This window comes from Balaenoptera musculus, chromosome 6 (assembly GCF_009873245.2).
Source record: "Balaenoptera musculus isolate JJ_BM4_2016_0621 chromosome 6, mBalMus1.pri.v3, whole genome shotgun sequence".
NCBI lineage: Eukaryota > Metazoa > Chordata > Mammalia > Artiodactyla > Balaenopteridae > Balaenoptera > Balaenoptera musculus.
The window spans coordinates 103,795,114-103,821,768 of record NC_045790.1 but is presented as its reverse complement, the minus strand read 5'-3'; the positions used below and the strand labels follow the sequence as shown (position 1 = coordinate 103,821,768).

General features: G+C 56.4%; 1 protein-coding gene across 2 annotated transcripts; it reads left to right on the top strand.

Moving 5' to 3' along the window:
• Positions 1 to 108: 108 nt before the first annotated feature.
• Positions 109 to 24,660, top strand: LHX6 (LIM homeobox 6). Of its 2 annotated transcripts, XM_036856421.1 has the most exons (10): positions 109 to 337; positions 1,490 to 1,561; positions 1,953 to 2,135; positions 2,490 to 2,611; positions 11,433 to 11,653; positions 13,813 to 13,913; positions 14,129 to 14,224; positions 14,442 to 14,616; positions 18,424 to 18,527; positions 22,493 to 24,660. In XM_036856421.1, exons 1-10 carry the CDS (start codon positions 254 to 256, stop codon positions 22,511 to 22,513), a joined length of 1,179 nt encoding a protein of 392 aa, XP_036712316.1. In that variant the 5' UTR covers positions 109 to 253; the 3' UTR covers positions 22,514 to 24,660. The 2 variants fall into 2 exon arrangements, with proteins under 2 accessions (XP_036712316.1, XP_036712317.1); XM_036856422.1 differs by lacking the exon at positions 18,424 to 18,527 and having other exon boundaries at positions 22,493 to 23,133.
• The last annotated feature ends 1,995 nt before the right edge of the window (positions 24,661 to 26,655 follow it).

Here is a 26,655-nt window from a genome sequence, read left to right as displayed (position 1 = left end):
CTCTCCAAGTTTGTCGGGACCTTCTTCCGAGACGGCGGCGGAGGCAGCCAGGGAGGCCAGGGCTGCGCACGGGCCGGGGCTAGGGGCGGGGGCGGGGGCTGCGGCTGCGGCTGGGACCGGGCCCGGGGCGGCGGGGCCGGCGCCTCCGCTCTCCTCCTGCTCCTGCTTCAGCCTTTGCTCCCACTGCGGCCGTGGCCCCCCTCGGCGCGGCTCTCCGCGCTGCGCGCCCGCCGAGCCCGCGGCTCCCCGGCCCATGTACTGGAAGCATGAGAACGCCGCCCCGGCGCTGCCCGAGGGCTGCCGGCTGCCGGCCGAGGGCGGCCCCGCCACCGACCAGGTGAGCGAGCGAGAGAGCGAGTGGGTGAGCCGTCCGGGCCGGGGTCGGACAGGGGCCGAGACCCAGCCGGGCCGGGCCGGGTGGCGGGCGGCCGCAGAGCGGAGGGGTGCTGGGGTGCGCTTGGGAGTGTGTGTATGTGAGTGTGTGAGCATGCAGGAGCGCGAGGGGGGGTCGCGGAAAGCGGGAACACATTATGCAAATGTTGAAGGAATTTCTCAAAAAGCGATTTAGCAAAGACACAGGCGAATCAAGAGGAGGCGAGGCGGGTATTGTCCGTCTGAATAGGCGCTGATAGCGCCAATGCGCCGGGGGTTGTGCGGGCGCAAGGCTGAGAATCTCGGCGCGGGGCCGGTCCCGGGCGCTCCGAGGGGCTGGAGGGTGCTTTTTCCTCTTCTTGGACGCCTCCGTTTTCTCTTTTTGGTCCCGTTTCGGCCCCGATCTAGCCCCTGTTTTGCTCTGGGTTTCCCTCCGACTGGCCCGCGAAAGGCGCCTGAATCCGAGTCGGTATCGCCGCACCGATTTCGCCGCGCGCGCGGGGCGGACGGGCTAATGCTCCCAACGCTCTCGGTTTTATTTTCCTCAAGCGCCCACCCCCCACCTCTTTTTTATTTTCTTTCTTTCTCTCTTTTCTCCTTTTTGCATTTTGTGTCGAGAGGAGGAGAAGGGAGCGAGGAAGGGGGTGGGTGGAGGGAGAAAAAATTCGATTTTTAATTACTACCATTAAAAAATCAAATTTGCAATTCTTTGGGCGGCCTGATGGATCTCACTGATTGACAGTTGGAATTGACACTCTGGCTACCTCTTATCTTGGGCATTCACGACAATTTCTAATTGCAGGTAGTTTGTATGTGTGCGCGTGTTTTTTTTCCCCCTCAGAGGCTTGTATTGCAAGGGAACTAAGCGATTACTTCAAGAGCCACGGGTTAAGTGCAGGGAGAGGGGGAGAGAGAGGGAAAAAATCCAATCCAAATTCAAATTGCTTCATTAGAGAGACACCGCTTTTGTGGGGAAGGGCTTTAAATGCCCACTACAAAGTTAGGACTCATTGTTCCGCGCCGGTTTATATAACAGGCGCGGGGAGGCGCTGGGCTCAGGCTGCGCGGAGCCAGTTCTGCAGCCGCCGCCGCCTGCGTTCCCTCCCCCCTCCCCCAGGTGATGGCCCAGCCAGGGTCCGGCTGCAAAGCGACCACCCGCTGCCTTGAAGGGACCGCGCCGCCCGCCATGGTGAGTTCGTTCGGCCCTGCTTTCGGCCCCCGGTCTCCCGGCGGCCGGGCCCTGGGGAGCTGACCCGGCTTTCCGGCCCCGAGCAGCTGCCCGTGCGCTGGGGGACTCCCGGAGGGCGCCGCCCCTCTCTGAGCCTCGGTTTTCTGGCCGGGAATGTGAGCTTTGACCGCTCCTGGCACCTGGGAAGCGCGTGCTAAAAGTTGGCGCCGTCCTGTCCTCTCCAGTAGGCCCTTCCATTGCTGTCCTGTAGTCCGTGGCTTGTCGTTTCGGGGGCATTTCGTTGTTAGTTGGTTCGCTGAGGCCCCAGATTTGTCTCCGAGGCAGCAGCAACGCTGGGCACCTGGCTTAGCCCTCAGCTCAGAGCGCGGCTCTCTCTCTTTCCCCACTGCAGGCTCAGTCGGACGCTGAGGCCCTGGCAGGCCCTCTGGACAAGGACGAGGGTCGGGCCTCTCCCTGTACGCCCAGCACGCCATCTGTCTGCTCACCGCCCTCTGCCGCCTCCTCCGTGCCGTCTGCCGGCAAGAACATCTGCTCCAGCTGCGGCCTCGAGATCCTGGACCGATATCTGCTCAAGGTGAGACAGGGGCGGAGTGTTGCGTGTGTTGGCGGGGTGTGGGTTGCAACCCAGAGGACTGCAGGGAAAGGACGCCGGCGCCAGGTCCACTAAATTCGAAACCTGGCTCATCCCTGCCTGACTGCGTGGCTTCGGGCAAATCGTAGCGTCTCTCTGCGCTCCCGGGTTCCTGTCTGAAAAATGGGCAGAGTTGATTTCTACCTCCCTGAGTCTGTGTTACAGAGGAAAAGTGGGGAAGTCCCATGTACCTTCAGAGCTCCGGCGTATCTGTCTGCAAATGGGCCCGGGGAGGCTGGGGCCGGGTGTGAAAAGAGGCCCGCGCTGAGCCGCCCCCCATCTCCGCCCCCTCCCCAGGTCAACAACCTCATCTGGCACGTGCGGTGCCTCGAGTGCTCCGTGTGTCGCACGTCGCTGAGGCAGCAGAACAGCTGCTACATCAAGAACAAGGAGATCTTCTGCAAGATGGACTACTTCAGGTAGGCTGCGGCCGCTGGGCCAGCAATGTCGCCGCCGGCGGGCCACCGGCGCGCGGAGGCCGCCTTTGCGACGCGCTGTCTCTGGCTCCGGAGCCCCGCGTCCTGAATGCTCTGGCGCGCCGCGAGGGCCCAGCCCACCGGCTCTCGGCGCCACGAACCAGGAGCTCCAGGCCGAGCGCGGGTGCCAGCACAGGTTCGGGCCGGGGATCCGCCTCCGGTTGCTGTGGCCCACTCGGGTTTGGTCGCGTCTCTGGCTCGGTCTCGGATCCTGCACGAGTCTCAGGCTTAAGTTCCGACCTTCAGCGCGTTGGTCGAGCTCTGATGTCCCCGTCTTGCCCCGATCCGCTCGTATCCCAGCCGACCTGGCTGCATCTCCGGTGCGCTCCGGCTCTGGGTTCCAACCCTACTCCTACTCCAGCCAAGCCGCCGTCTCTCCCGGGCAGGACCCTGGGCTGGGCTCCAGACTCTTGCCCTGGCTCTGGTCTCGGCTTTGACCCCGGCCGGCTTCGAGGCTGGATTCGAGTCTGGTCCGGCCCCAAGCACTAGCCTCGCATCGGTCTCGGATCCGAACCCATATTCAAGCTCATCGATCTAACTCCCGACCTCGGTCTCCGGCTCCGCCTCAACTCAGACCCCGGCATCGCTCGAGTATAGTGTTTCGAGTCTGGGGTTCTGCCTGCATCCCAGGCGCCTGTTCCAGTCCCAGCTCCGTCGTCGTTTCGGGCCCCGGCTTCAGCCTCTCTGGGGTCTAGGCTCTGACTTCGGGCCGCAGGGACAGGAAGGGGGAGTCAGGCGCCGTAGCCAGGGCCCCGCGTAGGATCACCCTGGGCTGCGCTCTCCGTGCCGCGGTGCCGCGTCCCGGCCGCTCAGCTCTCAACAGCGGCCCGGCTAGTCCTCCCGCCGCTTCTCCGCCGCCTGCGCCTGACTTCTCACCGCGCGGCTCGGGCCTGACCCGGTCACGGGGTCGAGGTCACTGCGAGGTCAGAGGAGCAGCGGCTGCCGGCCCGGTCCCGGCGGGAAGCGTGAAGCAGGCCTGAAGCCCGGCCAAAGGGCCTACAGAGTCCAAAGAGAGTAGAGTGGGATTGGTTCCTGGGCCGCACGCCTGTTCCCAAGGGCTTTCTCAGGAAGTGGAGAAAGCTACTCCCCTATAACCACCACCCCCCCCAGTCCGCCGACCTCCTTCCCATCCTTGCCTCGGGAGAGGTCATGGCTTCAGTCTTCCTGGGAAGACCCCAGCCCCAGAAAGATCCCCTGAGTCAGGGGATGCAGTAGAAGGCAATGCCGCCCCCTTCCCCGGCATTGAGTCTCTGGGAACTTGGAAAGAGAGGACCTTGAATCTAGGAAGAAGCTGGCAGCACTGGGGGCTGGGGCACTCTAAGGAAACCTTAGGAAGCTGGGTTAGAAAAACGGACTCTTCCTGGTGCGTGGCTGTGAGTGGCAGTGCCGCTGGGGTGTGCATGGGGAGGGGCGGCTCTGCCAGGTGGCCTGGGACTCATGGGGCTCAAGGATGCTTGTGTGTCTGTCTTGTCCGGATCTGTGCAGTGGCGCTGGGGGAATGTGTCACTGAGCAGGGTGAGGGGTGTGTGGACAGCGTAGGTGTTCCTTTACAACAAGCATTTGTCTTCTAGTTTATGTGTGAGTGTAGAGAGTGTGTGGCTGTGTGAGTGTTGGGACCGTGTGTGTGGGTGTGTTGTGCAAGGTGGTCAGAGCAAGTTTACATCTGGACTGGGATGTGGAGGTGAGCAGGTGAGGATTGTGAAATCCCTTCACTCCCCAACCCGCCACACAGCCCTCCTCTGAGCGGGCATTTCTGCTTACGGCCTTAACCCAGGCACTGGGGGCTCAACGGTGTGAGGTGAATGTGGATTTGTGGATGTGGGCTGTGGTGTGTGTGTGTATGTGAGAGCAGGGTTATCATTGTGTGGTGTGTAACCGGAGTGTGATGTCTTCCCTCCACTGTCCCATCTGACACTTAGCTGGCCAGGGCAGGAGAGGGAGGTTAGGGTCCCTGTGTAGCCAGCGCCCTGCTCTAGGCCTGACTCCAGTTGGTAAAAAAAAACAAGCCAGCTACTCTTTCAGGGCTCCTCGGGTTCATCAGCTATCCAGGGACACGGCTGAGGCCTGGGGAACCCAGCAGGCCTCTTCCCGTAGAGTAAGGCAGGCCTGGCCCCCTCTCCTTGCTCTCCTGGTGGGGACAGACCTGCCACCCTGTGAGCCACATGTCCTTGCTGCATCTCCAGCCCCAGCTCATGCCCAGGCTGGACCAAGCCCCCTTGGTTGATGTGCTTTCCTAGACCTTCAAGGATTAGTCAAAACTCAGATCCTAATCTCACTGTTCAGCACTTCACTGGCTGTGGAGTCCCCCTTCCCACTGTGGTGGCGGGGGGAACGGGATGTCCAGCTGTTGTGGAGACACAGAGACCAGGCTCCATCAGGCCAACCCTGGATCACGGTGTGCCCTTGGGCAAATCACTGCATCTTTCTGCCCTCAGTGTCCTCCTACCAGGGTTGTCTCTCTCAGCTGCCAAGGAGGCCAGTGAAGGGAGGAAGGCTCAGTAGAGGCTCCCTAAAGTGTAGGTGCTATGGGTGTCACCACCGTCACCATTGGTGACAGGATTCCAGGCATAATCCCCTGATGGCATTTCCTCAGGCAGTCTGGGGAGCAAGGATGGGGATGGGCCATTTCTGGGCTGCAGGTTCCGAGCGCTAATCCTTTTCCAGCAGTGACAAGAGCCCCCAAAGCAAAACTAAAACAGATTTTTGGTTAAGAAAATGGAGGGAATAAAAGCTCACATTCCTTGGGATGAGAGAAGAATTGTGGCTCTTCTGATCATTTCTCCCCCAGCCAGGTCTCCCTGCAGGCATAACTCATCCCTGGCAGCCCCACCTGTAACAAAAATAATAAAACCCACAGAAAGGGAGAGAAAAAAGCAGGCGGAGTGCCAGGCGGGGACTACTGAGTGCCCGGCGTGGCAGCCCAGGCTCTGGGCGGCTGCTGTGAAGGAGCCCTTCCTGGAGAGAGCAGGAATGGTGGCATGGGAGACAGAGCCCCTCTCTAGAGCTGGGGCTCAGGGAAGGGCTGAGCGCTCAGATCCTCTAGCCCTCTGTTTCCTGAAGCCCAAGGTCGAGAGTCTGATGGGAAGTGGACTGGAGCACTTACCCCAAAGAGAGGCCAAGATCTCTGGACAGGATGCAGGGAGGGAGGAAGTGGCCACGACCCCCTGGAGGGGCCACTGGTAGCTTCCGAGGTCCTCTGGCTCTGGTCTTATTCCCCAGGGAAGAGTTTCCTCTCAGTTCTATCCCCTATCTTGCCCCTCCTTGACACTGGCCTGTAGACCCCTCTTCCATCTTCTTTGACAGAGCTGGCAGCGTTGGGGACTCAGGAAGCTAGAAGTTAGGAAGGCACTCCAAGCTCATCGGGGCAGGAGGCTGCAGAGCCTGGGTGGGGAGGTGGTCCAGAGGTCCAGTGCTGCTCCTGGCTTTGCACTGTTGGAAGAGATTGGTTTTCCACTGGCTGTGTGTCCTCAGTGAGGTCGCTGGACCTCTCTGCTTCAGTTTCTCCATTTGCCATCCAAAGAGGGACCTCACCAGCCTTTGTGGCTTCAACCAGATTCCCACCTCCCCTAACCCCCTGAGTGCTAGCAGAAAAAAAAAAAAAAAAACTACCACCAAGAAAATGTGTATTGCTTTTAATTTCTTCACTTTTTTGGTTTAAGACTGTTTTTTCTTTTTATTTTCTTCCAAGAAGTGAAAAAAAAAGTCCTGGGGGGAAAATAGTGTTCCTTTCTGGGGCATTCGTGTCTCCACTGCCCTCAGCAATCAAAACCCCAGACAGCTGCCTCCTGCCCACCAACCTGTGGCTGCTGCCCCCCAAAGGCAGGCATGGACTGATCTGCAGTGCCCTTCCAGCTCCTGGCCTCCTGAAGCGTCTTGCCTATTGTAGAGTGGGGGAGACGATGTCCTGAGAGAGCGGAAAGTGCTGTGCCCAGGGTCCCACCAGCAAGAGAGTGGAAGAGGGACCAGACAGGGGTGAGGACGCTGTCAGGAGACCGGAGGGAGCTCTTCTCTAAGCCAGGACTGTGTTAACCCTTTACATCTCATTGTTTTATGTCATTGACTCCTCAGATCCCCCCTGTGAGTAGGCTACTGTCATAATCCCTACATTATAGGAGGGGAAACTGAGGCCCTGAGTGGTGAGGTCACACAGCTAATAAGCGGCAGAACTGGGATAAGCCCCGTGGCTGCCTGACTCACCATCCCTGTGTCTAGATATTCAGTACTCTTCTTCTATAGCTGAGACACGTCAGCAGCCCCCCTGTGCAAGGTGGGGCCCATGGAATGGCAAAGACCACCTCCCCCCACCCCCCGTGGCCCTAAGGCTCCCACAGGGAGCACCTGCTATGCTGTGTGACTCTCCGTGGGTGGGCCCTGGGAGTACTAGGGCTGGAGTGAAGTGACCTCCTCAGAGTCCCAGTGACGGGAGCAACTTTGCCAGGATCGGGTCACCAGGGTCTCTAGCCCTCTTGCCTCCTGACCATGGCAGTGGGGAGTAAAGGGTTAACTGCCTCTCCTTGTGTTCATGCGGGTGGGGTTCAGAGAGTGCCCCGGGCTGGGCCTGGGAGGGGCGCTGCCTACTGCTGTTCCCGTCCCCAGCTTGGCGCGAGAGACTTAGGGCAAGCCCGCAGCCTTCTTTCCCTCCTTCTGCCCCGAACCCAAGCTCAGACCGCGGACTCCAGCGGGAGAACCCCACCCCCTCCCCCGGAGCGAGGGTACCCCGGGAGGCTCAGAGCTGGGAAGCCGCCCCCCACCGCGGCAGAGAGCAGCCCAGCGGCCGCCAGCTGTTGGGGGACAGATGTTGGGGGAGCTGAGAGAGGCGTTGGGGAGGGGCCTTGGGCTGGGACCTCCGAGGAGTGGGCCGTTTTAACCTCTTAATTGCTGGTTCTGTTGTTTCTGGCTTCTTCTCCTAATGGTTTGCTGGGAAGGGAAGAAGCAGAAGGAATGGGAAGGACTCCACCTCTGATCCCCCCCGTTTGCTTCATAGACTCTCTCTAAGGCCCTCAAGCGAGCGTCCTGAACGCAAAACAAGTGAAGCCTGGTTTGAGTGTCAGCGCCTTGGCTCACTAGCTTCTTAACATTGGCCTTCCCACTCTGAGCTTCGGTTTCCTCATGCAGAAAAGGGGTAGCTTAGTAATGGGCAGGGATCGCAGTGAAATTCCGATGGGCTCTTTCGTTGAGGCTCATTCACCCAACAAATAACTTCCGAGCTCTTACTCGGTATGCAGGAGAGGTAGGCCGGGAGAGCGAGCCTGACTTGGTCAATGGCGCACAGCTCCCCCCGCAGAGCCACTAGCACCCAGATGTCTCCGTTCCCTGCTCCGGGGAGAGAGGGCATGGCGGTGCGCGTCGCCCACTCCGCTCCTTTCAGCAGTTGCCAGGATGCGCAGCCTCCGTCCAACATCTCTCCATCCTCAAAGCGCCTCTGCGCTTTGAGCCTTTGCCCCGTGGCGCGCGCGGGGACCCAGGGAGGGGCGCGCACACGGCTGGGGTTAGCGGGCGATGGCCGCGCCCCCTAATCGCTTTGGCGCTCCCTTCGCAGCTCCCGAACACCCCTTTCTTGAAGTTTCGTTGTCTCCGCCGCCGATTTCGCTGCTTCCGGAATCCGGCGGCTCGGGCCTCGCAGCCCGCCTGGGAAGGAGTCTGTCGGTTTGTCAGAGCCTGGATCTGTAAGCCTCCTCGTGCCCCTTGTTTGTGCCACTGACCCCTTCCCCGGGTGGGGGACACGCTTCAGGAGCGGCCCGAAAACTGCAAAACGACCCCCCAACCCCATCCAAGGATCCAACGGGAGGATGATTTCGTTGACTGGGCGGAGACACTGCGCGCAGGGAGCTCCTAGAGCTGGGGACAGCTCCTGGCATTTAGGGTGACACGCGGAGGGTGAGAAAGTTGCTGACAGGTCGCTAGCGGCTCCCGCCTCAGAGCAAGGGGATGAGGGCACTGTGAGCAGCCAACGTAGGCGCAGAACGCGCCCGGGCGTCGGGGTTCGTGGAGCGGGAAGATCAGGGATGCGCGGGGAGTCTTGGATGCGTCTTGGCGGAGAACGAGGAATCCCGCAGAGCCAAGCGCCACGATCCGAGATTTTACACTCTGGCTCAGCGCACTGACCCCGGAACACGACAGGCTGGAGACGCAACGGCTCCTGCCTGCCTCTGAGGGCCCAGACCTTCCCCTCCCAGCTCTTTCAGCTGCCTGGGAACGCACTCCCAGCTTACCGGAGCCTGAGGGGCCCTAGGCCTTGCGCGCGGGAGTTTCCAGGTCCCAAGGCCCGGAGCGGGGATGCGACTGGGTCAGACCAGGCCCCTTTCCTGTTCATACACCCGGATTCAACTCTACGCATCTCCCGTCCGGCTGCTTTCGCAGGTTCTAGGGGGTTTTTTTGCACTTCGGAGGGGACCTCAACCCCTGCCCCACACTCCGTGTGGTCTTGGCGAAGTCACTTGTCCACCCTGAACCTCCGATTCCACGTGTGCAAACTGGGTGCCAGAGTCCCCATTTCACGTGGTTGCGGCGAGGGGTATGCAAAGGAGGAGTTGCGGCCCAGGACCCTGGAGCGCAGCGAGGGTTCTGCACCCGGCTGGCCCTGCTTCCTCCCTTCAGGGCCCGGAAATTCTCCCAATCCTGAGCCGGGCCTCGGAATTTGGGGTCGGCCCCTCGGCGGGAGTAGGCTCGGGTGGGCAAAGCGGTTTTCTCTCCTTTTTACTGAGAGATTGGGAACGGAGACCGCGGGCTGTGCTGGGGAAGCCGAATTTCCGGGGTCGGGAACCACTTCTGTTTGCGGGGCAATTGACCGAACCCGCAAAGGTGCGCTGCGCTGCCTGAGCGAACCGCGCCGCCGCCGACAGGGTCCCCTAGGGCTCCTTGTCCGACAGAGCGGCATGGCACTGGGGGTACATCTAGAGCCGGGGCTGGCAGAGGCCTCCGCTCTGCTGCACTCAGTTCAACCCGAGACCGTTTATTCAACCGGCAGTTGCTTGCATTTGCCCAGGCAGGCGAGGCTGTAACCAGGGCGCATTTGCTGGGCTGGTTCCTCCATGCACTCAAAGGCATTTCCGAGTGCTCTTTTGGGTGGAAATGTGCCTCTGGGGACACAGAGGCAAATCTTCTAGATCCTGGAATGCCAGGGGTGGAAGGGAGAGCCAAGAAACCTAATATTTACAAACCGGTGTGATCATTGCTGAGAAGGTGGTGCTGGGAGCCGTGGGACTGGGGGTGTGGGGGGAGTGTGGGAAGAGGGAACAGCCTGTGCGAAGGCCTGGGGTGGGAAGGTGCTTCAGAGGGGGGCCATAAGACCTGGGACCAACCTTCCATTGTAGTTGACTGGGGCTCATGCTTGAGTGTAGGGTGAGGGATCTTGAGGAAGGTTAGGGAGGAGAGGAGCCAGAGAGGATGTGGTCTGCTGAGCTTTGTAAACTCCCAAGGATCTTGGACCAGATCCTGAGGGTAGAGTGGAGCCGCCAGAGGATTTTAAGCAGGGCAGCGGACAGGGTAAAGTGTGCATGCTGGAAACTTCCCTGTAGCCACTATGTGGAGGATGGGTGTGGAGACTGGCAGTGAGGGGCGCATGGTGGGAGCCTGGTTTAGGAGGGCAGTGGTGGCAGTGGCGAGGAGGAGGTGGGTCCCAGAGATACTTAGGAAAGGGAACCAACAGCGCCTGATGATTGGTTGGATGAGGGGTTGAGGAGAGGGAGGAGTGTATGATTTAGGTTTCTAAGCTTGAGAGGCTGGATGAGTGAAAGCACCATTCCCTGAAACAGTGTGCACCAGAGGAAACTGAGGCTCAGAGGGTCCGGACCGGGTCACAGAGTGAGTCATTCACTTCAAGAACAAATTTTCCCTGGTGGTCTGGGGACAGGCCTTGGGCTGACTCCTGGGACAGGGCAAATCAGACTGCTGCTTCCTGGAGGGGCTCCCAGGCTGGTGGTGGAGGCAGCCACACCCACATAGCCACACCACAAAGGGGGAGGGAGAAGGGGAAGAAGCAGAATCAAGGAAGGCTTAAGGGAGAGTGGGGCATTTGATCTGGGCTTTTTTGTCTTGTTAGAATGACACAGGACTCCAGAGTCTGGGACTAGCTGGATACTTAATAGACTACAAAGCACTAAACAAATAGCCGTAGCTGTTGTCACCTAGTTCGGCTCAGGGCAAGGAAAATGAGAACTCAGAGAGGTTAAACAATGTGCCCGGGGTCACAAAGCTAGTAAGGGCATATCTGTCTATGCTTCCAAGAAACTCTGAGCTTCTCTACAGCTGGGTTACAGTTTATTCATCTCTGGAGTCCTACTGGCTAGAAGTTCTATCCTTGCAAGCTGTGTGACCTTGTGCAAGTTACTTTACCTCTCTGGTCCCCATTTTCCTCACCTGCAAAATGAAGATTACTTGGGACGATCAGCATAAAACACTTAGAATCTTGCTGGGCAAGTGGTTAAGTGCTCACAAATCTGCCTGTATTATTACTACTATTAAATTTTCCCTAACACTTATATTTTAATGAGCAGGTTAATACAATATACAAATGTTAAGTGATCATTGACGAAAATTTGGAAAACTCAGAAAAGCACCAGGAAGAAAATAAAAACCACCTACCAGCTTGCCTTCTAGGTGGGACTTGGCTGCAGGGGGTGGTGAATCCAGGCAAAGGGAAATGCATGCGTGAAGGCCCTCAGAAACCTGGGCACGGCCGGGCCACTAGGATTTGGATGGCCTGTCTGAGCCTCGCCACCCCCTCCCATTCCCCCTGCCCTCCCCCCCACCCCGTGTCCTTCAGCCGATTTGGGACCAAGTGCGCACGGTGCGGCCGACAGATCTACGCCAGCGACTGGGTCCGGCGGGCACGCGGCAATGCCTACCACCTGGCCTGCTTCGCTTGCTTCTCGTGCAAGCGCCAGCTGTCCACCGGCGAGGAGTTTGGCCTGGTCGAGGAGAAGGTGCTCTGCCGCATCCACTACGACACCATGATTGAGAATCTCAAGAGGGCCGCCGAGAACGGTACCCAACCCGCCCCGCCCAGAAACTGGCCGCCCCTTGGCTCCCCAGCCTTCTCTGACCGCGCCCCCCCAGCACCCCAGGGACTGCCCACACTTCTCTAGAGCCAGTTGCTCCCTTTATCACCTGGAGGCAGCATGGGGGTGGGGCTGCACACGGACCTGGCCGCTTCTGGCTCCACCGTTTGCTTGAAAGTTGGAAGTCACTGCCGGTCCTTGCAAATTATGTTTCCTAATCTGTAAAATGGGGCTGTTGGTAGGACACCTCAAAGATAGATGAGCCGATGTGCTGTAAAGCCGAGAGGCACTCAGTGAACCCTAGAGATGATTCTCACAATGGGGCAGCCTTCTCCACCTTTGGACAGCTCTGGTTGGCCTGGAAGCTCATCCCCTCCAGTTTCCTGGAACCAGGCTTGGGCCCATCTGCGAGAGATGAAGTGACCCTCTTCTCCCAACTCCCACCGCAGCAGCTACAGGCCAGAGATTTGGGGGTGGGGTTTTCATCCTGGACTGTAAGGAGAGAGGCCTTTGAGTCTGGAGACCCAAGCTTCAGTTTTGCTTCTGGCATGTTGTGCTGACATACAAAGTTTCCTTTTCTCTCTGGGCCTCAGTCTCCCTAGTTTCAAGATGGATATTGGACTAGAAAGATCCCTAAATCTCTTCTGGCTCTGATACTGTGATTTCCCAAGACACTCAGGCTCAGGGACAGGGTCCACGTCTTCCCGGGATCATGGGGGCTGAGTCATAAAGTGTCTGCCCCGTCCCCAGTGCCTCTGAGGAGGAACTAGTCAGACGTCCCCAGAGTGTTCTTGGCCATGGCCACAGCAGACCCATCACTTTCTCCAGCCAGGATCAGGGCTGAGTGGGTCTAGGTGGGGAGCAAGTGAAGCTGGGGTGCTCTGAAGTTACCTGCAAGTAACTGGGCAAGTCAGTTGTGGAGCTGGGATGGAAGCCCAGGAGTTAGAGGTTCCCCCACACCATGGCTCAGGAGTGACTCCAGGCTCCTTCCATACCTGGACCAACCAGGACTACCCCTAGTCACAACCTTGCCAATTACACTCCAGCTCTCACAGTCAGGCCTGACTCCAGACTCCTACCACGCAGGGAACCTGAAGGCTTATGGTCTCAGAACTCCTTTACTGACCAGCCCTCAGTTTTGGCTACTGGTTTACTTTTTAATCTTAAACACACACATGCCCATTATAGAAAATAAAGAAAAGATGGTTAAGCAAAAAGAAGAAAATAAAGACCACTCCAAACGCCACCACCCCTCATATTTTAGTGTCTGTCTTCCCAGATTTCGTTCTATGTATGTATGTTGGAGTGTTTGTTTAGTGTTTTTCCTAATTAAAAAAATTATGAACAGTGGTGGAATTCCTGGAGATTTTTATTTTCTTCTTTGTGCTTATCTGAATTTTCTGAGGTTTTGGCAAGGAGCATGTATTACCTTTGCATTCCGAAAAATGAGGTATTAAAAACTAAAATGGGAATACATTTAGTGTGATTATAAAAGTAATGTAAATGGAAAGAGAATAACTAACGTATACTCCAGTTAACAAAGTTAAACCTTAGAGAAATAAGGTGATGAGACACATGATTGTTGTAAAAACTTCAAAAGTTGCAGAAACATTGAAAGATTCTTCATAATTGCACTCCCTCCTGCTAACACTTTGGTGTATATCCTTCCAACCATTTTTGCTCCCATCCGTTTTTACAAAATTAGGATTACAGTTCTGTAACCTGCCTGCTTCCCATCTCCACCAGCCCTTGGTTTCCCCAGTTTATCAAGGAGGGAGCCCAATTTGGGGCGCTAGAGTCAGCCAGCTGTCAGAATACCAGTCGAAAGGTCCAGAGCTGGGATTTTCTTCTCTCTGAACCTCAGTTTCCTCTGCTGTAACACGAGGATAATGTCGCCCGTCCTCAGGGCTGTGAGACATAAAGGGCACACCGAAAGAGAAGCGTCTGGTACTCAGCAGACGCTCAGAAGTGGAAGCCCCTTCCCCAAAGACTGAGCTCAGGGACTAGCTAGGGACCCTGGGATCCCCCCTCCCAGCCAACTCCGCTCCCGACACTTCCAGGGACCAGCTCCCCCCACCCCCGTCCTTTCCAGGCTGCCACTAGAAGAGATGGGGACGCGTGGTCAGCCACTTCTGTCGCCCTCAGGGAATGGCCTCACGCTGGAGGGGGCAGTGCCCTCGGAACAGGACAGTCAGCCCAAGCCGGCCAAGCGCGCGCGGACGTCCTTCACCGCCGAGCAGTTGCAGGTACCTCGGCGGGCCGCGAGTGGCCGGGTGTGGGCCGGGCCTCGGAGTGGGCGGGGCTGAACGGGCCTCCTGACTCCGCCCCTCTGCCCACCCGTGGGTGGCGGGGAGGGGCTGTAGCTGTCTGGGGCGTGGCCTCCGGGCCGGAGCCTCTGATTGGGCCGGGGCCTTGGCGACCTCCGCGGGCTCGTGCCTCACCGCCCCGCGGCGCCTGGCAGGTTATGCAGGCGCAGTTCGCGCAGGACAACAACCCCGACGCGCAGACGCTGCAGAAGCTTGCGGACATGACGGGCCTCAGCCGAAGGGTCATCCAGGTGGGGCCGGGGGTGGGCGGGGCCTTCGGGTCTGGGGCGGGGCCTAGGGACCTTGGGGGTGGGCCCTCGAGCGCGAAGCTGGGCTGCGGAGCCGCGGGTTCGGGGCGCACGTGGCCGCCCTTCCTCAGTTGGCGACGAGGCAGTCCCGCCTGGGGTCCCCCGGCGGCGCGTCCGGCTCTTTTCCGCGAGGCTGAGGCTGCTGAGGCTGTCGTTCCAGGTGTGGTTTCAAAACTGCCGGGCGCGTCATAAAAAGCACACACCACAGCATCCCGTGCCGCCCTCCGGGGCGCCGCCGTCCCGCCTCGCCTCCGCCCTGTCCGACGACATCCACTACTCCCCGTTCAGCAGCCCCGAGCGGGCTCGCATGGTCACCCTGCACGGCTACATTGAGAGTAAGTGACCGCCACAGCCCGGTCGCCCGGCCTGTGGGAGAGGGGGGTGTAGATGAAAGCTCGTGGGCGGCGGAGGCGTGGGGAGGCCTTGATGAGCCTCATGCGTGCAGACGAGGGTTCCGCAGTCTCTCGGACTTAGTGGTTGTGGAGAGGAGTTAAGTGCCCCGGCTCTGCCTTAGAGGGGCTGGACCCTTAGTAGAGGCAAGCCATTAAGCCATTAAGCCATTAAAAAATATTGATACTTTCCAAACATCCACTCTGTGCCAGGCCCCGGGGACTAGGGAGAGAACAAGATGGCTAAAGTCCTGTCCTGGGGAGCCTGGGTTCTGGTGGGAGAGACATGGAACAATACGAGATAGGTGAGCGTGCGGTGTTAATTGTGGTGATTCCTGTAGTCAAGATGCTGGATGGGAGTGTCTGGAGATGTTGCCTATCAGTGGGCTGAGACCAGAAGGATAGATAGGAATTAGTGAGACGCAAGGAGTGGGGAAATAGGGGTGCAGGCAGCAGAGGAACCGAATGTAGGCAGAAAGCGTGGCATGGGTGCGTTTGGGGTTGCAGAAGAAAGCCAGGGTGGCAGGAGTACCCAAGGTTGTGAGGCTGTGGACAAATCACCTGACCTCTTAGAACCTCAGTTTCCTCATCTGTAAACTGGGACATTAATAATGCCTACTTCACAGGGTTACGAGGATCCACTCATGTGTTCAGTAAATATTTTTTGAGTGCCTTCTGGGATACAACAGACCAAAGCCTGTGTGCTCCCAAGGCTCACGCTGCAGGATGGGAGAGGGGGGAGAGAGAGTAAACGATTAAAGGATGGAGGGCAGGCATGTTAGTGGGGACTGAGCACTGTGGTGGAGAAGGGGTGGCAGGCTGTGGTGGAGTGACCTTCGAGCAGGAACCTGGGGGAGAGAGAGAGAGTAGCCTTGTGCGTTTCTGGGGGATGGACATTCAGTGAATCTGCTGTTGAGCGGGTGCTTATCACAGATTTTCTTTCCCTTTGAGGTTGTTTCTGTTGATTGTTTCCTCAAAGCTGGGCATGACCAGAAATACAGCAGTGATGACAGCATACCCACAAACTCAAACCCTCCGTCTCTGGCTCCAAGGGAAAGAGAAGGGAGGTCAGGGAGAGCACAGCTGTGTCCTGAGTCCCTGCCATGTGCCAGGCACTGTCCTAACACATGTTTCTAAACATCACCGTCCCATTGTACGGATGAGGAAACCAAGGGCCCACAGTAAGTTAGTGGGAGCCAGGTTCCTTAATGATCGAATATGGGCTTTAGCGTCAGACTGTGGGGCTTCAGATCCCGTCCCTGTCACTTACTAGCTGTGTGACATTGGGTAAGCTTCTTAGCATCCCTGAATTCCAGTTTCCTCATCTGTAAAAAAATGAGGACAGTAAGAATCCAAGCTCTTTTAAAAAACGAAAAGAATACCTATCTCAAAGCAGTGTGGCGAGCATCAGATGAGATCATTGACTTAACGTCCTCAGCATTTAGTAAGTGCTGGATGAGTACTAGCTGCCCTCGTGGTGGTGGCAGTGGTTCTGGTTGGTGGAGCTGGGAGTGTAGAGGCCTGCTCACCGCGCCAGGCTGTCAGTTGGAAACCGTGTCTCTTTGTTCTGTTCCATTTCTGAACCATCTGCTTAGTAGGAGGGACTTTTTTCCCCCTTTCGTTTTGAAACAATGACATGTTCAGGCTGCAGAGAGCCCACTGACGATCTAGTTCATCTGTTAAGGGAGCCAAGGACCAGGGGCTCTCTAGGTACCAGGAGTCTGAGCCACCAGCCAGCACTTGCTGTGGAGTTGGTAATGGATCTAGGTGGCCCCGTGGGGAGTCGGGCCATGTCCTCCGGAGCTGTGCCAGGACTCTGCCCACACAATTTGTTGGCCAAGTCTACAACTGTCTTAGACACCTAGAGAAGGGGCTGAGGTGCCCTTTCCTCTTCCCCTTAAGGCGAACCCAGCTCAGGGCCGGCGGCATCAAGGGTGTTTGGACCTGCTGCCTCTTGCTGCGTGACTGAAGGTCCCCCTAGCAGCCTTCTTTGCCTTTCACTAAATTCACAGGTTCCTGAGTTTCCCGGAGACTTCGAACTTGGAATATGATAAAAAGCTTTGGAATCAGATTCCAGAAATATGCACACACACAGTTTCCCATGTAATCTCAGGCTGTTCGTGGACCCCTAAAACCCCCCAGGTTAAGAATCCCCCATCTTATACAACCACCTTATTCTACAGACGAGGGAACTGGGGCTCAGAAAGGAACAGTGACTTGTCCTAAGTTACATATCAATTGTAAGTCTCTGTACAGAGCTCTTTCCCCTCTGACCAAAGGGGATGAAGTGCAGAGAAGAGCAAGGCCATAGACTTCTCCAATGTAGTGGTAAAGAGGCTGAAGCATGAGAGATTTGGGTCAGACATAAGGATGGACTTCCCCCACCCCCGCCACTGCCATTTTAGATGTTGTACAGAGACCCATTCAACAAATTAGATGCCATGCCTCATTCTAGATCCTGGAAATCCACAAATATCTAGAATCTAGAAAACAGACAAAAATTCCTGCCCTCATTGGAGCTTGCATTATAGCTGGCAAAGACAGATAATATCAAATAAAAAATAAAAATATACAGTAAGTCAGATGATGGTAAGTGCTAAAGAGGAAAAATAAAGCTGAGAAGGAGGACAGGGAGGGTAGGGTTGGTGTTGGGTTGCAATTGTAAATAGATGGTCAGGGAGAGCATCATAAAGAAGGTGACATATGAGTGCAGAGTCCTCTAGGGTATGGGGGTAAAGCCTTGGTGATTCTTGGGAGATAAGAAGGTACAGTGCACCAAGGAGGATTCTAATGGATGGGGTACAGCCTCGCGTGTAGGAGGTGTTCTGTACATATTCGTTTCTTTTTCTTTTTTTACTTTTTTAATTTCAATGTTGATTTACAATGTTGTGTTAATTTCTGCTGTACAGCAAAGTGATTTGGTTATATATATATGTGTATATATGTATATATACATATATATATGTGTGTGTGTGTGTATATATATATATATATATATATATATATACACACACACACACACACATTCTTTTTTTTATATTGTTTTCCATTATGCTTTGTCAGAGAATGTTGAATATAGTTCCCTGTGCTATACAGTAGGACCTTGTTGTTTATCCATTCTATATATAATAGTTAGCATCTGCTAACCCCAAATTCTCACTCCACCTCTCTCCCACCCAGCCCCCCCGGCAACCCCAAGTCTGTTCTCAGTGTCTGTGAATGTGTTTCTGTTGCACAAAAGTTCATTTGCGTCATATTTTAGATTCCACATATAAGTGTATTATATGGTATTTGTCTTTCTCTGTCTGATTTACCTTACTTATTATGATAATCTCTAGGTCCATCCATGTTGCTGCAAATGGCATTATTGCGTTCTTTTTTATGGCTGAGTAGTATTCCATTGTATATATGTACCACATCTTCTTTACCCATTCATCTGTCGATGGACATTTAGGTTGTCTCCATGTCTTGGCTATTGTGAATAGTGCTGCTGTGAACATAGGGGTGCATGTACATACTTATTTATGAGTGTTTATTTATCAGTGAGCTAGACAGTTATCGTGTAGCACTTTATAGCTCGTAAAGACTTTCACGTAGAAAACCGGTACCCTATTGAAATTTTGCCCAGGACCACCCAGCTGGTAAGTGGCAGAGGTGAAACTGGCCCCAGGGCTCCAGCCTACCAGGCCTGGGGCTGGTGGGATCCTGCATGGAGGCTGGGGGATGGGCTCCAAGGCATCCTCTCGTCCACAGGTCAGGTACAGTGTGGGCAGGTGCACTGCCGGCTGCCTTACACCGCGCCCCCCGTCCACCTCAAAGCCGATATGGATGGGCCACTCTCCAACCGGGGTGAGAAGGTAAACGGAGCCGGGTTGGGTCGGGTGGGTCAGAGCCACCTTGCCAGGAATGGCTTTCTGGCAGGATTCTCATCGCTGAGCAGGCAGCATGCCACTTTGTGGCAGCCCCTCTGCCCAGCACACTCAGGCCCCCACTGTGCCCCCGAGGTAGTCCCTCAAGCAGGCGCCAGTGTGTTCAGTGCGCACGGCCAGCCTCCTCGCAGCGCGCCGCCCGTGGCTGGCCTTCTCTTTTTCAGATTTGTGGATTTAGTTACTTTGCTCAAACTTTGCGGTCCCGAGGAGGGCTTATATCACACACCACCCCACCTCCCACCATCTCACGGGTTTCTCCTACTTCCTCCTTTGTATTCCTGTCTTTTGGGAGTGAATATCCCAAGCTGGTGGGGCCCGGGGACAGCAGGCCAGCCAGTGACCGTGGTCAACTGGTAAGGCCTCCTTTGTGGAACCTGATCTCTGGTTGTCTCAAGCATTAGGACTGGACACCCAGAAGGGTGCTTGGACATCGCCCAGTCTAGTGGCTTAGTGGCTTGAAAGCTTTGTTTTTAAGCCTGGGAACCCGTTTGTTTACTCTTTTCCATAACACAAGATGCAGATGAAAGGGGGTGGAGCTGCTCTGGGTGAAACTGCAGAGTGAGTAGGGCCCTCACCTCCCGCTCAGCTCCCAGACACCTCCCAGCGAGCCTTGAGAGCCACTGCTCTCAGACACCCTCTCATTTTAGAAACGGGGAAATTGAGGCCCAGGTGGCTCAAGGTCACAGAGCCTGAACGAGAACTTGTGCCTTGATTCGTTCACTTACTCATTTATTCAGCCTACATTCACTATGTACTGACTGTGCCCACGAGCCCCGAGTCAGTTGCCAGGAGCACAGAGATGAGGAAGGCATAGTCCCTGCCCTCGAGGAGGCCAACAGTTACAACAAAGGGTGATCAAACTGCGATGCAGAGGCCAAGGGAGCTGGGGGGTGGGGCGCAGCTCGGGAGAGACACAGGAAGGCTTCCTGGACGCAGGTACGTCTGAACCTCAGAGTTCAGCCGGGAAGGCATGAGCCGCCACGGCTCTCATGCAACCCAGAGCAATTCAGTGCTGCTGGCACACAGGCTTGGGAAGGAGAAGAGTGAGAGGCGGGGGCCTCGGGCTGCCAGGTGAAGGAGCGTGGACCGTGGTGGGCCCTGGAGGCCTCTTTTAGAAGCATCACTATGGCAGTCCTCGGAGAGGCAGGGAGCCCCGGGAGTCACTGGGTGCGCTGGGCCAGGGAGACGGGGTCAGGCCTTCGAGCTGAGTGCAGTCTTCATGTGCCTCAGCGTCATCTGGGCAGCTTGTAGAGATGCAGATTCCCCAGCCTCGCCCCTAGAGAGCTGGTGGGGAGTTCTGGGATGGGACCCCGGGATCTGCGGGTGTAATACCCAGCCCCAGTGATTTTGGCAGGCAGACAGGCGTGGGACTACTCCTCCAGGACAGCCCCTCTTACTCTGCCTCCTAATTAAACACCTACTGTGTGCTAGGCTCTGTGCTGGGCTCTGTGCTGGGTACTGTGGGGAAAGTAGATGGTGCGGAGGTACGGACAGCCCAGTAGGACCAGTAGGTTTATAAGTAAATGGTAGCACATATTCAGCCCCAAATCCCGCAGACCCCAGTGGCGGGTGAGCACGCCCCAGGAGCGTCCCCTCCGAGATTGTCATACAGGAAGGGCTGCTTTTGGTTGAAGCACTTTACACGTGTTGTCTGATGCTACCCAATCACCCTGTGGATATGAGGATGGCGTCCTCATGGTAAAGATGAGGAGACAGAGGCTCAGAGAGGTGACACGACTTGTCCGGGGATGCAGCAAGTCTGTCAGACTCTGAAGTCCGCCTGGTTCAGTAGTGACCTCCTTCTGTGCCGCACTTTACAGTTTACACAGCGCTGTCTCTGACCTCGCCCTTCACTGTCTCCCTGGGAGGATGACTATGGTTGACACCATTTCATAAGTGCAGAAACTGGGTCTCAGCCAGAGCAGCGGCTTGCCCAGGGTCACACAGTGAGCGTGGGTACAGCTGGCCTCCATCCTAGGACTGCCTGCCTCGGAGCCGGCCCCGTCCTGTGGGAGAGCGTTCGTCCTGTCAGACCCGGCACCGGGACTGCGGAGGCGAGCTGGCGTGGTCCCTGTCCTCGGGGAGTGAGTGGCTTAGAGCAGGAGGCAGGCAGCCACTTCCCAGCTCGACAGGGCAGTTGAGGTGAGGCATGCACATGGCCTTCGAGGATTCAGAAGAGGGAGTGGCCAACTCTCGGGAAGAAGCAGGGGACACGAGGAGCCCGTGCCGAGGCCAGGAGGCTTGGAGGGACCTGGATTTGAGGGATGGTGGGGGGTTTAGTGTCGCTGAGGCCTTGGGTGCGGTGGGGGAGCTGACAGGGGGTCACATAATGAAGGTCCTGCACCTTCAAGCAAGGGGCCTGGGCATTATCTGGAGGGTAGAGGGGAGCCTGGCAACGGATTAGGGCTGGGCTCAGCTCTTGGAGGCGAGCCCTTGTCTCCTGGTTTCTCAGCTAAGCCTGTGGTTATGTCTGGTTCAGGCTGCAGGATGAGCCGGTCTGGGGTCTGGCAGCTTTGGCGGTGGAAGGTTTCTGGCCCCTGGGTTTGGCTGCTGAGCCAGAGTTTTTCTCTTGCTGGGCCATATCCCCAACTTCATGTCCAGCGGCTCTGCAGAAAGATGTCTCCTCCTCCTCCATGACCTTCTCCCCTCTCACTGTCAGACCTTCCTGCCAGCTGCCAGGGACCTCTTCTGTCCACATCTTGCCAGCCTGGTGGGCTGTGTGTATGGCCAGTCAGTGCAGAACTGCATGGACTTTCTCCCAAGTCCCTCCGGGCCTGAGCCAGCCTAGCGAGGAGGAGACTCAGGGCCCCCTGGGGCAGCCCCCTGAACCCACTCATCAAGACCAGAGCCGGCCCGGCCGGGAGGACAGTGCTCTGAGCATCTGGGGTAGCACCCTCTGCCTCCACCACATCATCATTTGGCCACACCTGCCTGTGAGCTTCCAGGACCACATTTATTCCCGGTCATGGGCCCAGATCCCACAGTTCAGAGCTTGGAAGGCTCTTAGAAATCAGGGCCCGGCCGTCATCGATCAGATGGAGAGACTGAGGCTTATGGAGGGGAGGGGTCTTTCAGAGTCATCCCTCTTGAGAGAGCTTCTGTTCGGAAGAGTCCAAAGTCAGGCAGGCATCCCAGAGACCAGAGGAGAGCACGGCCCAAGGTGGGGTGAGTGGGCGAGGCCGTGTGACGGGGGCTCTGGAGTCAGGCCGACCGGACCCCAGCTCAGCCACCTGTTCACTCTGAGACCTGGGAACGCACCCACTGTGTGTCAGGCACGCGGCGTGTCGGAGCCACCTGCCTGTCGAGGTGCTTGGCTGCATGAAGGGCTTGGCCTGTTGCCTGGTGCTTGGTAGGCACCGATGGTAACTGTCAGGGTGGCCTGGAGAGGAAGAGGCAGTGGGTCTAACGAAGGGAGCTTGTTCTAGAGCCCAGGCCTGGGTTGCAGCGCTGGGTCCACCTCTTCCTGGCTGTGTGATGGCGGGCTCACGGATTTTCACCTCCCCGGCCTCAGTGGCCTCCCCTGTAAAGAGGAGATGATGGTGGGACACCCTCGTGGGGCTGAGGTGAGGCTTCTGTGAAATCGTGCAAGTGTGCACTGTACCCAGTGCCGGGCACCGTGCCCGGGAGACACTTGCTGCTGCTCTCGCATTTCACCAGATCCTCCCCATTCTGAGAGAGAGGTGTTGTCATCCCCATTTTACAGATGAGGAAACAGGCTCAGAGAGGGGGAGTGAGTTGCCCAGGGCCCCGCAGCAAGTAAGTGTCTGAGCCAGGATTTGCACCTAGATGTGGGCCCTGGGCCCCCCTCCTTCTCTATGCCTTCGAGGACTTCTGGGGGGCTACCACGCGGGGCAGGCCCTGGCTCAGCCCCCTCCCACGCCCTCCTCTTGCAGGTCATCCTTTTTCAGTACTAACGCTGCCGGCACTTCCGCATCTGAGCATGGGCGCCCCGCAGCTGCCCCTCAGCCGCTGAAATCCGGAGTCCGAGCCGCTGCCAGGGATCCACCCGCTCTGCCTCCACCCCTCATCCGCCATCCTGCCCACCATCAGCTGGGCCCCTGGGCCTGGCCTTCCCCTCTCCTGCCGAGAACCAGAACCCGCCAGGAGCACCGCGGAGCCCTCCTCCCTGAAGGCAGAGCTCCCTGAAATTTGGAGCCAGGGTGAAAACAACAGCCTGTGTTTCCCATTTAGACAGGAGTCGTCTTCAACTTAAGCTGATTACAATAGCAAAAGGCCGAATTGAATCGCACGACGCCAACAGCCTTCCAATTTACAGGTTTTCTTTCCTCCCATATTGGCCTTTATTTACTACTTCCTTGGAACCATCTCTGAATTCTGAATAGCCGACAACCCCCAATGTTATCCACTCTGTTGCTTTTGTTTGGAAAACTCTACAGTGTTTGTGGGATGTCCCCAAAGGAAAGCTATGTTCTAATTTTATCATTCCCATCTGTCTGGTTATGTCAAGCTAATTCAGAGAGAGAAGAGACACTGACCAACCCTGAGAGGCCCAACAGGGCAGAGATGGAGGCCTGCCCAGACCAAGAGGCAGGGGGAAAAGCGGGGCCCGGGGTGGGGGCGGGCGGGGCAAGGACCCCCATTGGTTTGGAGGCCCAGGAGAAGGATGCGGCACACTGGGCTGGGAGAAGCACTAGCCATTTTAAGGAGAGGAAAGAGGAAACTCGGGGTGTGTGTTGGGGACCCTGCTTTCACCTAGTTATCCAGCATATGTGCAGGAGACATAGCAGAGGTGGTGTTTGATCTGTGTGGTGACATTTCTGAACGTTTGGACAAGTTAGAATTGGGGACCCTTGTTGGCTACTTGACTCCTGATGGGGGTGCTTGGGCCACGTCTTCTTTGGGGGGACCTCTCATGGGGGAGCTGGGGAACAGAGCCCAGGGGAAGGGCAGAGTGTTCATTCTGGACCCACCTCTGAGTAGAAAGAGGGTGCCTGCTGCCTAGGTGAGTGTACCAAGCCCAGGGTTCTAGCTGCCACTTCCGGGCTTCCCCACCAACCCTGTCCAGGGCCGGTCCCACCCACTGCTGAGAACGCAGGCCAGACGCAGCTGTGCTCACACCCGCCCTGTCCTGCTGCAGCTCTTCCACCCCAAACGAAAGGGCTTGGGCTACACAAGACCGTGATTTATGTTTTCAGGGGACCCCGTTTGTCCCAAGCTAATCCTGTAATTTTAGAATGACTTGGGTGTCCTGATGCATTTCCCACTAGAGGCTGCTAGTAAGCATGTTTCAGCCCAAGTCCTTCTTCCTGCTTTGATTAACCTGATACGTTGCTTTTTGGAAGGAGACTCTAGGACAGGGAAAGCAAGTTCATGGTACCTAGGTGTCTGCTGTCCCGGTTTCACCCATGGCAGACATCGCCAATCAGTCGCAGTACTCTCTATCTCGCTGAGTCTGGGTAAGGGTTCGGAATCCAAATGCTTGAAGTTGGCACTTAAAATGAAAAACGATATGCTGTTCTTGCTCTGGGACCTGGAGGAGGGCTGGGCCCGGGTGCAGCCCAAGAAGGGAACTTGCTTCTTTTGCCTTTCAAAGACAGTTCCAGCTGACTCAGGGCAAAGGAAAGACACCCCTCAGAATGTGATCAGTGCAGCTTGGTTCAGAACTCACCCGGTGAATAAAGTGTGCCTGGCCCTACACTTGGCGCTGATGTTAACAGGAGCAGCTTGGGCCCAGTTCCTGGTGATTGCGGAGCTCTAATCTTTCCTTTGATTTTTGCTCCCAGCCATCGCAGTCCCAAGCACCATCACGTGCTGAGTGGCCAGCCGAGCCATGCCCAGGGTCACCCAGTACCCACTCTGCCTTGAGCCTCCCCCCAGGGTCTGTTCCTTGCGTGGATCACACGTCGTAGCATGCTGCGGTTCAGACACGTCTCCACTAGCCTGTTAGAACAGCCTGGGAACGTACAGGCCATCAAGACTATTTATTTAAATACAAAACAAAAGGAGGAAAACACACACGCGGAAAAAAATTGTAAGCACTTTTTTGTAAAACCAATGTCTGTTTTGTTACATACCTTTCATGTTGTGCTTTGTAAATGTCTTATTTGTGTAATAAATAAAGTTAATGCAAGTAGAAGTGCTGGCACTGACATCCGGAGCACGATGGGATTCCATTTCTTTCCTGCTCTCTGGTTAAGGGCTCAGGCTCAGGCCTGGCCCCCAGACTATCTGGACAGCTAGACAGTGAAACCCCTTCCCGGAAGACTGGTTCTGTTTCCCAGCTAGGAAACTGAGCGTTGTAAAGGCATGATGGTGGGTTTCTTCTCTAATCTGAGCTGTGTAGGAAATCAGGCTGGCTGGTCTCCTCCGTCCCACTCCTGACCGTGCTCTGCTGGGCCCCGTGCCAGCCCTGCAGGCTCAGAAGGGTCCAAGGGGGGCTCTCAGCCCGGCAAATGCTGGAGACAGACGGATCCCTCCGACATGCTGTCAAGACGGAGGGGGGCATTTGAGCTGTATCCTCGGATGAGAAGTTCACGGAAATAAGTTCAAAAGAGGAGATGCTGGGGGACCAGGGAGGGAAGCACAGAGGAGCCTGAGTGGGAGATGGGGGAGAATCTGATATGGCGACGTGAAAGGGAATATGCGATGGGAGACAGGGCCACAGGGCCCCAGCTTCGGCACGAGTCTGGGTCTCATGCTGGCCTCGTCGGGTTCCAGAGCCACCCTGTAATCTGGGGAGCGAGAGGGCGCATCCTTCTGCCGGCCGCCAGATGTTCTTGTAGCAGCAGAACCTTTTGTTCGAACCAGAGCGCACCAGGAAGGGAGTGGAATGGCTCTGCCTGGCGCAGAGGCTTCCCCAGCGCCCCAGCCCCACCCCGTGGCCCCGCACAGAGTCACTCAGAAGCCTCAGCTCAGGGTGTACGTGGCCATCGCCCCTGCAGGGCCCCCCGGTTAGTTGTTGCATTCTCCATCCCTGACCCCATCCTTGTCCCTCCCCCTCCACTCTTCCAATCCATTTATCGAGCGTTGATTTAGATGTATGTGTATCTTTGAAAAGGAAGTTTGTGTGTGTGTGTTTCTTTACATGAATATACTTTATTTATTTTCAAAACACAGTTTGGAAACCCCCAGTGGACATCAGTCCTGTCATTCTACTGAGGTGAGTGACTGTTGCCCTGGTGGGGAAAGGTGATCCCCCCATCCCTCTGCGGCGCAGCTGAGCGGGCCCAGGTCTCCCTTGACTCCTGGCTCTGCCCCAGCAGGCCGCTCATGGGGCCCTAGATCAAAGGCTAGCTTCCTACCCTTGCGACCTTGGCAAAGCCCTCCCAGGCCCGACTCCCTCTCCTGAGCAGCCCTTGGGACAGGGCGCAGGGGGCTGCAGGATTCGGCAGCCTCTAAGGAGGGAAAGTTACACAAAGATCCAGGTGATCCAGGTTGCTTGTGGCCCAAGTATAGCCCTGGAACATGTTACCACTTCCTCTGCTGGTTTTCAGCTGACACATGAGATCCCTGGGGGTGATTCTGAAGAATAATTACTCTGTATGCACAGCTAACGAATTAGTTTTTAAAGCAAGCACATATTGAATACCTGCTAAGTGCCAGCTCCTTTACTGTATTATTTCATTCAACCCACATAGCTTACCCTATGGGTTTAAGCATCATTATACATTTTACAGATGAGGAGACTGAAGCTCAGAGAAGTGAAGTGACTTGCCCAGGGTTGTATGATACCCTGTGACTGAGCTGGGATTCACACCCAGGTGTGTACGATGCCAAAGCTGCATTCTTTCTGTGGCACCACACCGATTGCGTGCTTAGGGTAGGAAGCTCAGATGGGGATGCTTCAGAGAGGAAGAGGCGGTCCTGGGTAATCATTTCTGGGCTTCCAGGAAGATACCAGCTGTGAGCCTGGTCCTACTGCCCTGTGAAATCAAGACTGGTAAGGCAGGCAGCTTGTAGTACACAAACAAACAAACAAATAACAGCAACAAAAAACAGCTGGGCTTTATCTTCAGGAGGACTCGGATTCAAATGCTGTGTGACCTAGGGCAGGTCACTCAGTTTCTCTGAACCTCAGATTTCCCATCTCTAAAAG

What these genes read in the sequence shown, in the direction of transcription:
- LHX6 (XM_036856421.1), top strand. Translation starts at nt 254, where the DNA reads ATGTACTGGAAGCATGAGAACGCCGCCCCGGCGCTGCCCGAGGGCTGC. An exon ending in GGACCGCGCCGCCCGCCATG is followed by an intron (nt 1,562 to 1,952) that starts GTGAGTTCGTTC and finishes TCCCCACTGCAG; the next exon opens with GCTCAGTCGGACGCTGAGGC. An exon ending in TGGACCGATATCTGCTCAAG is followed by an intron (nt 2,136 to 2,489) that starts GTGAGACAGGGG and finishes CCCCCTCCCCAG; the next exon opens with GTCAACAACCTCATCTGGCA.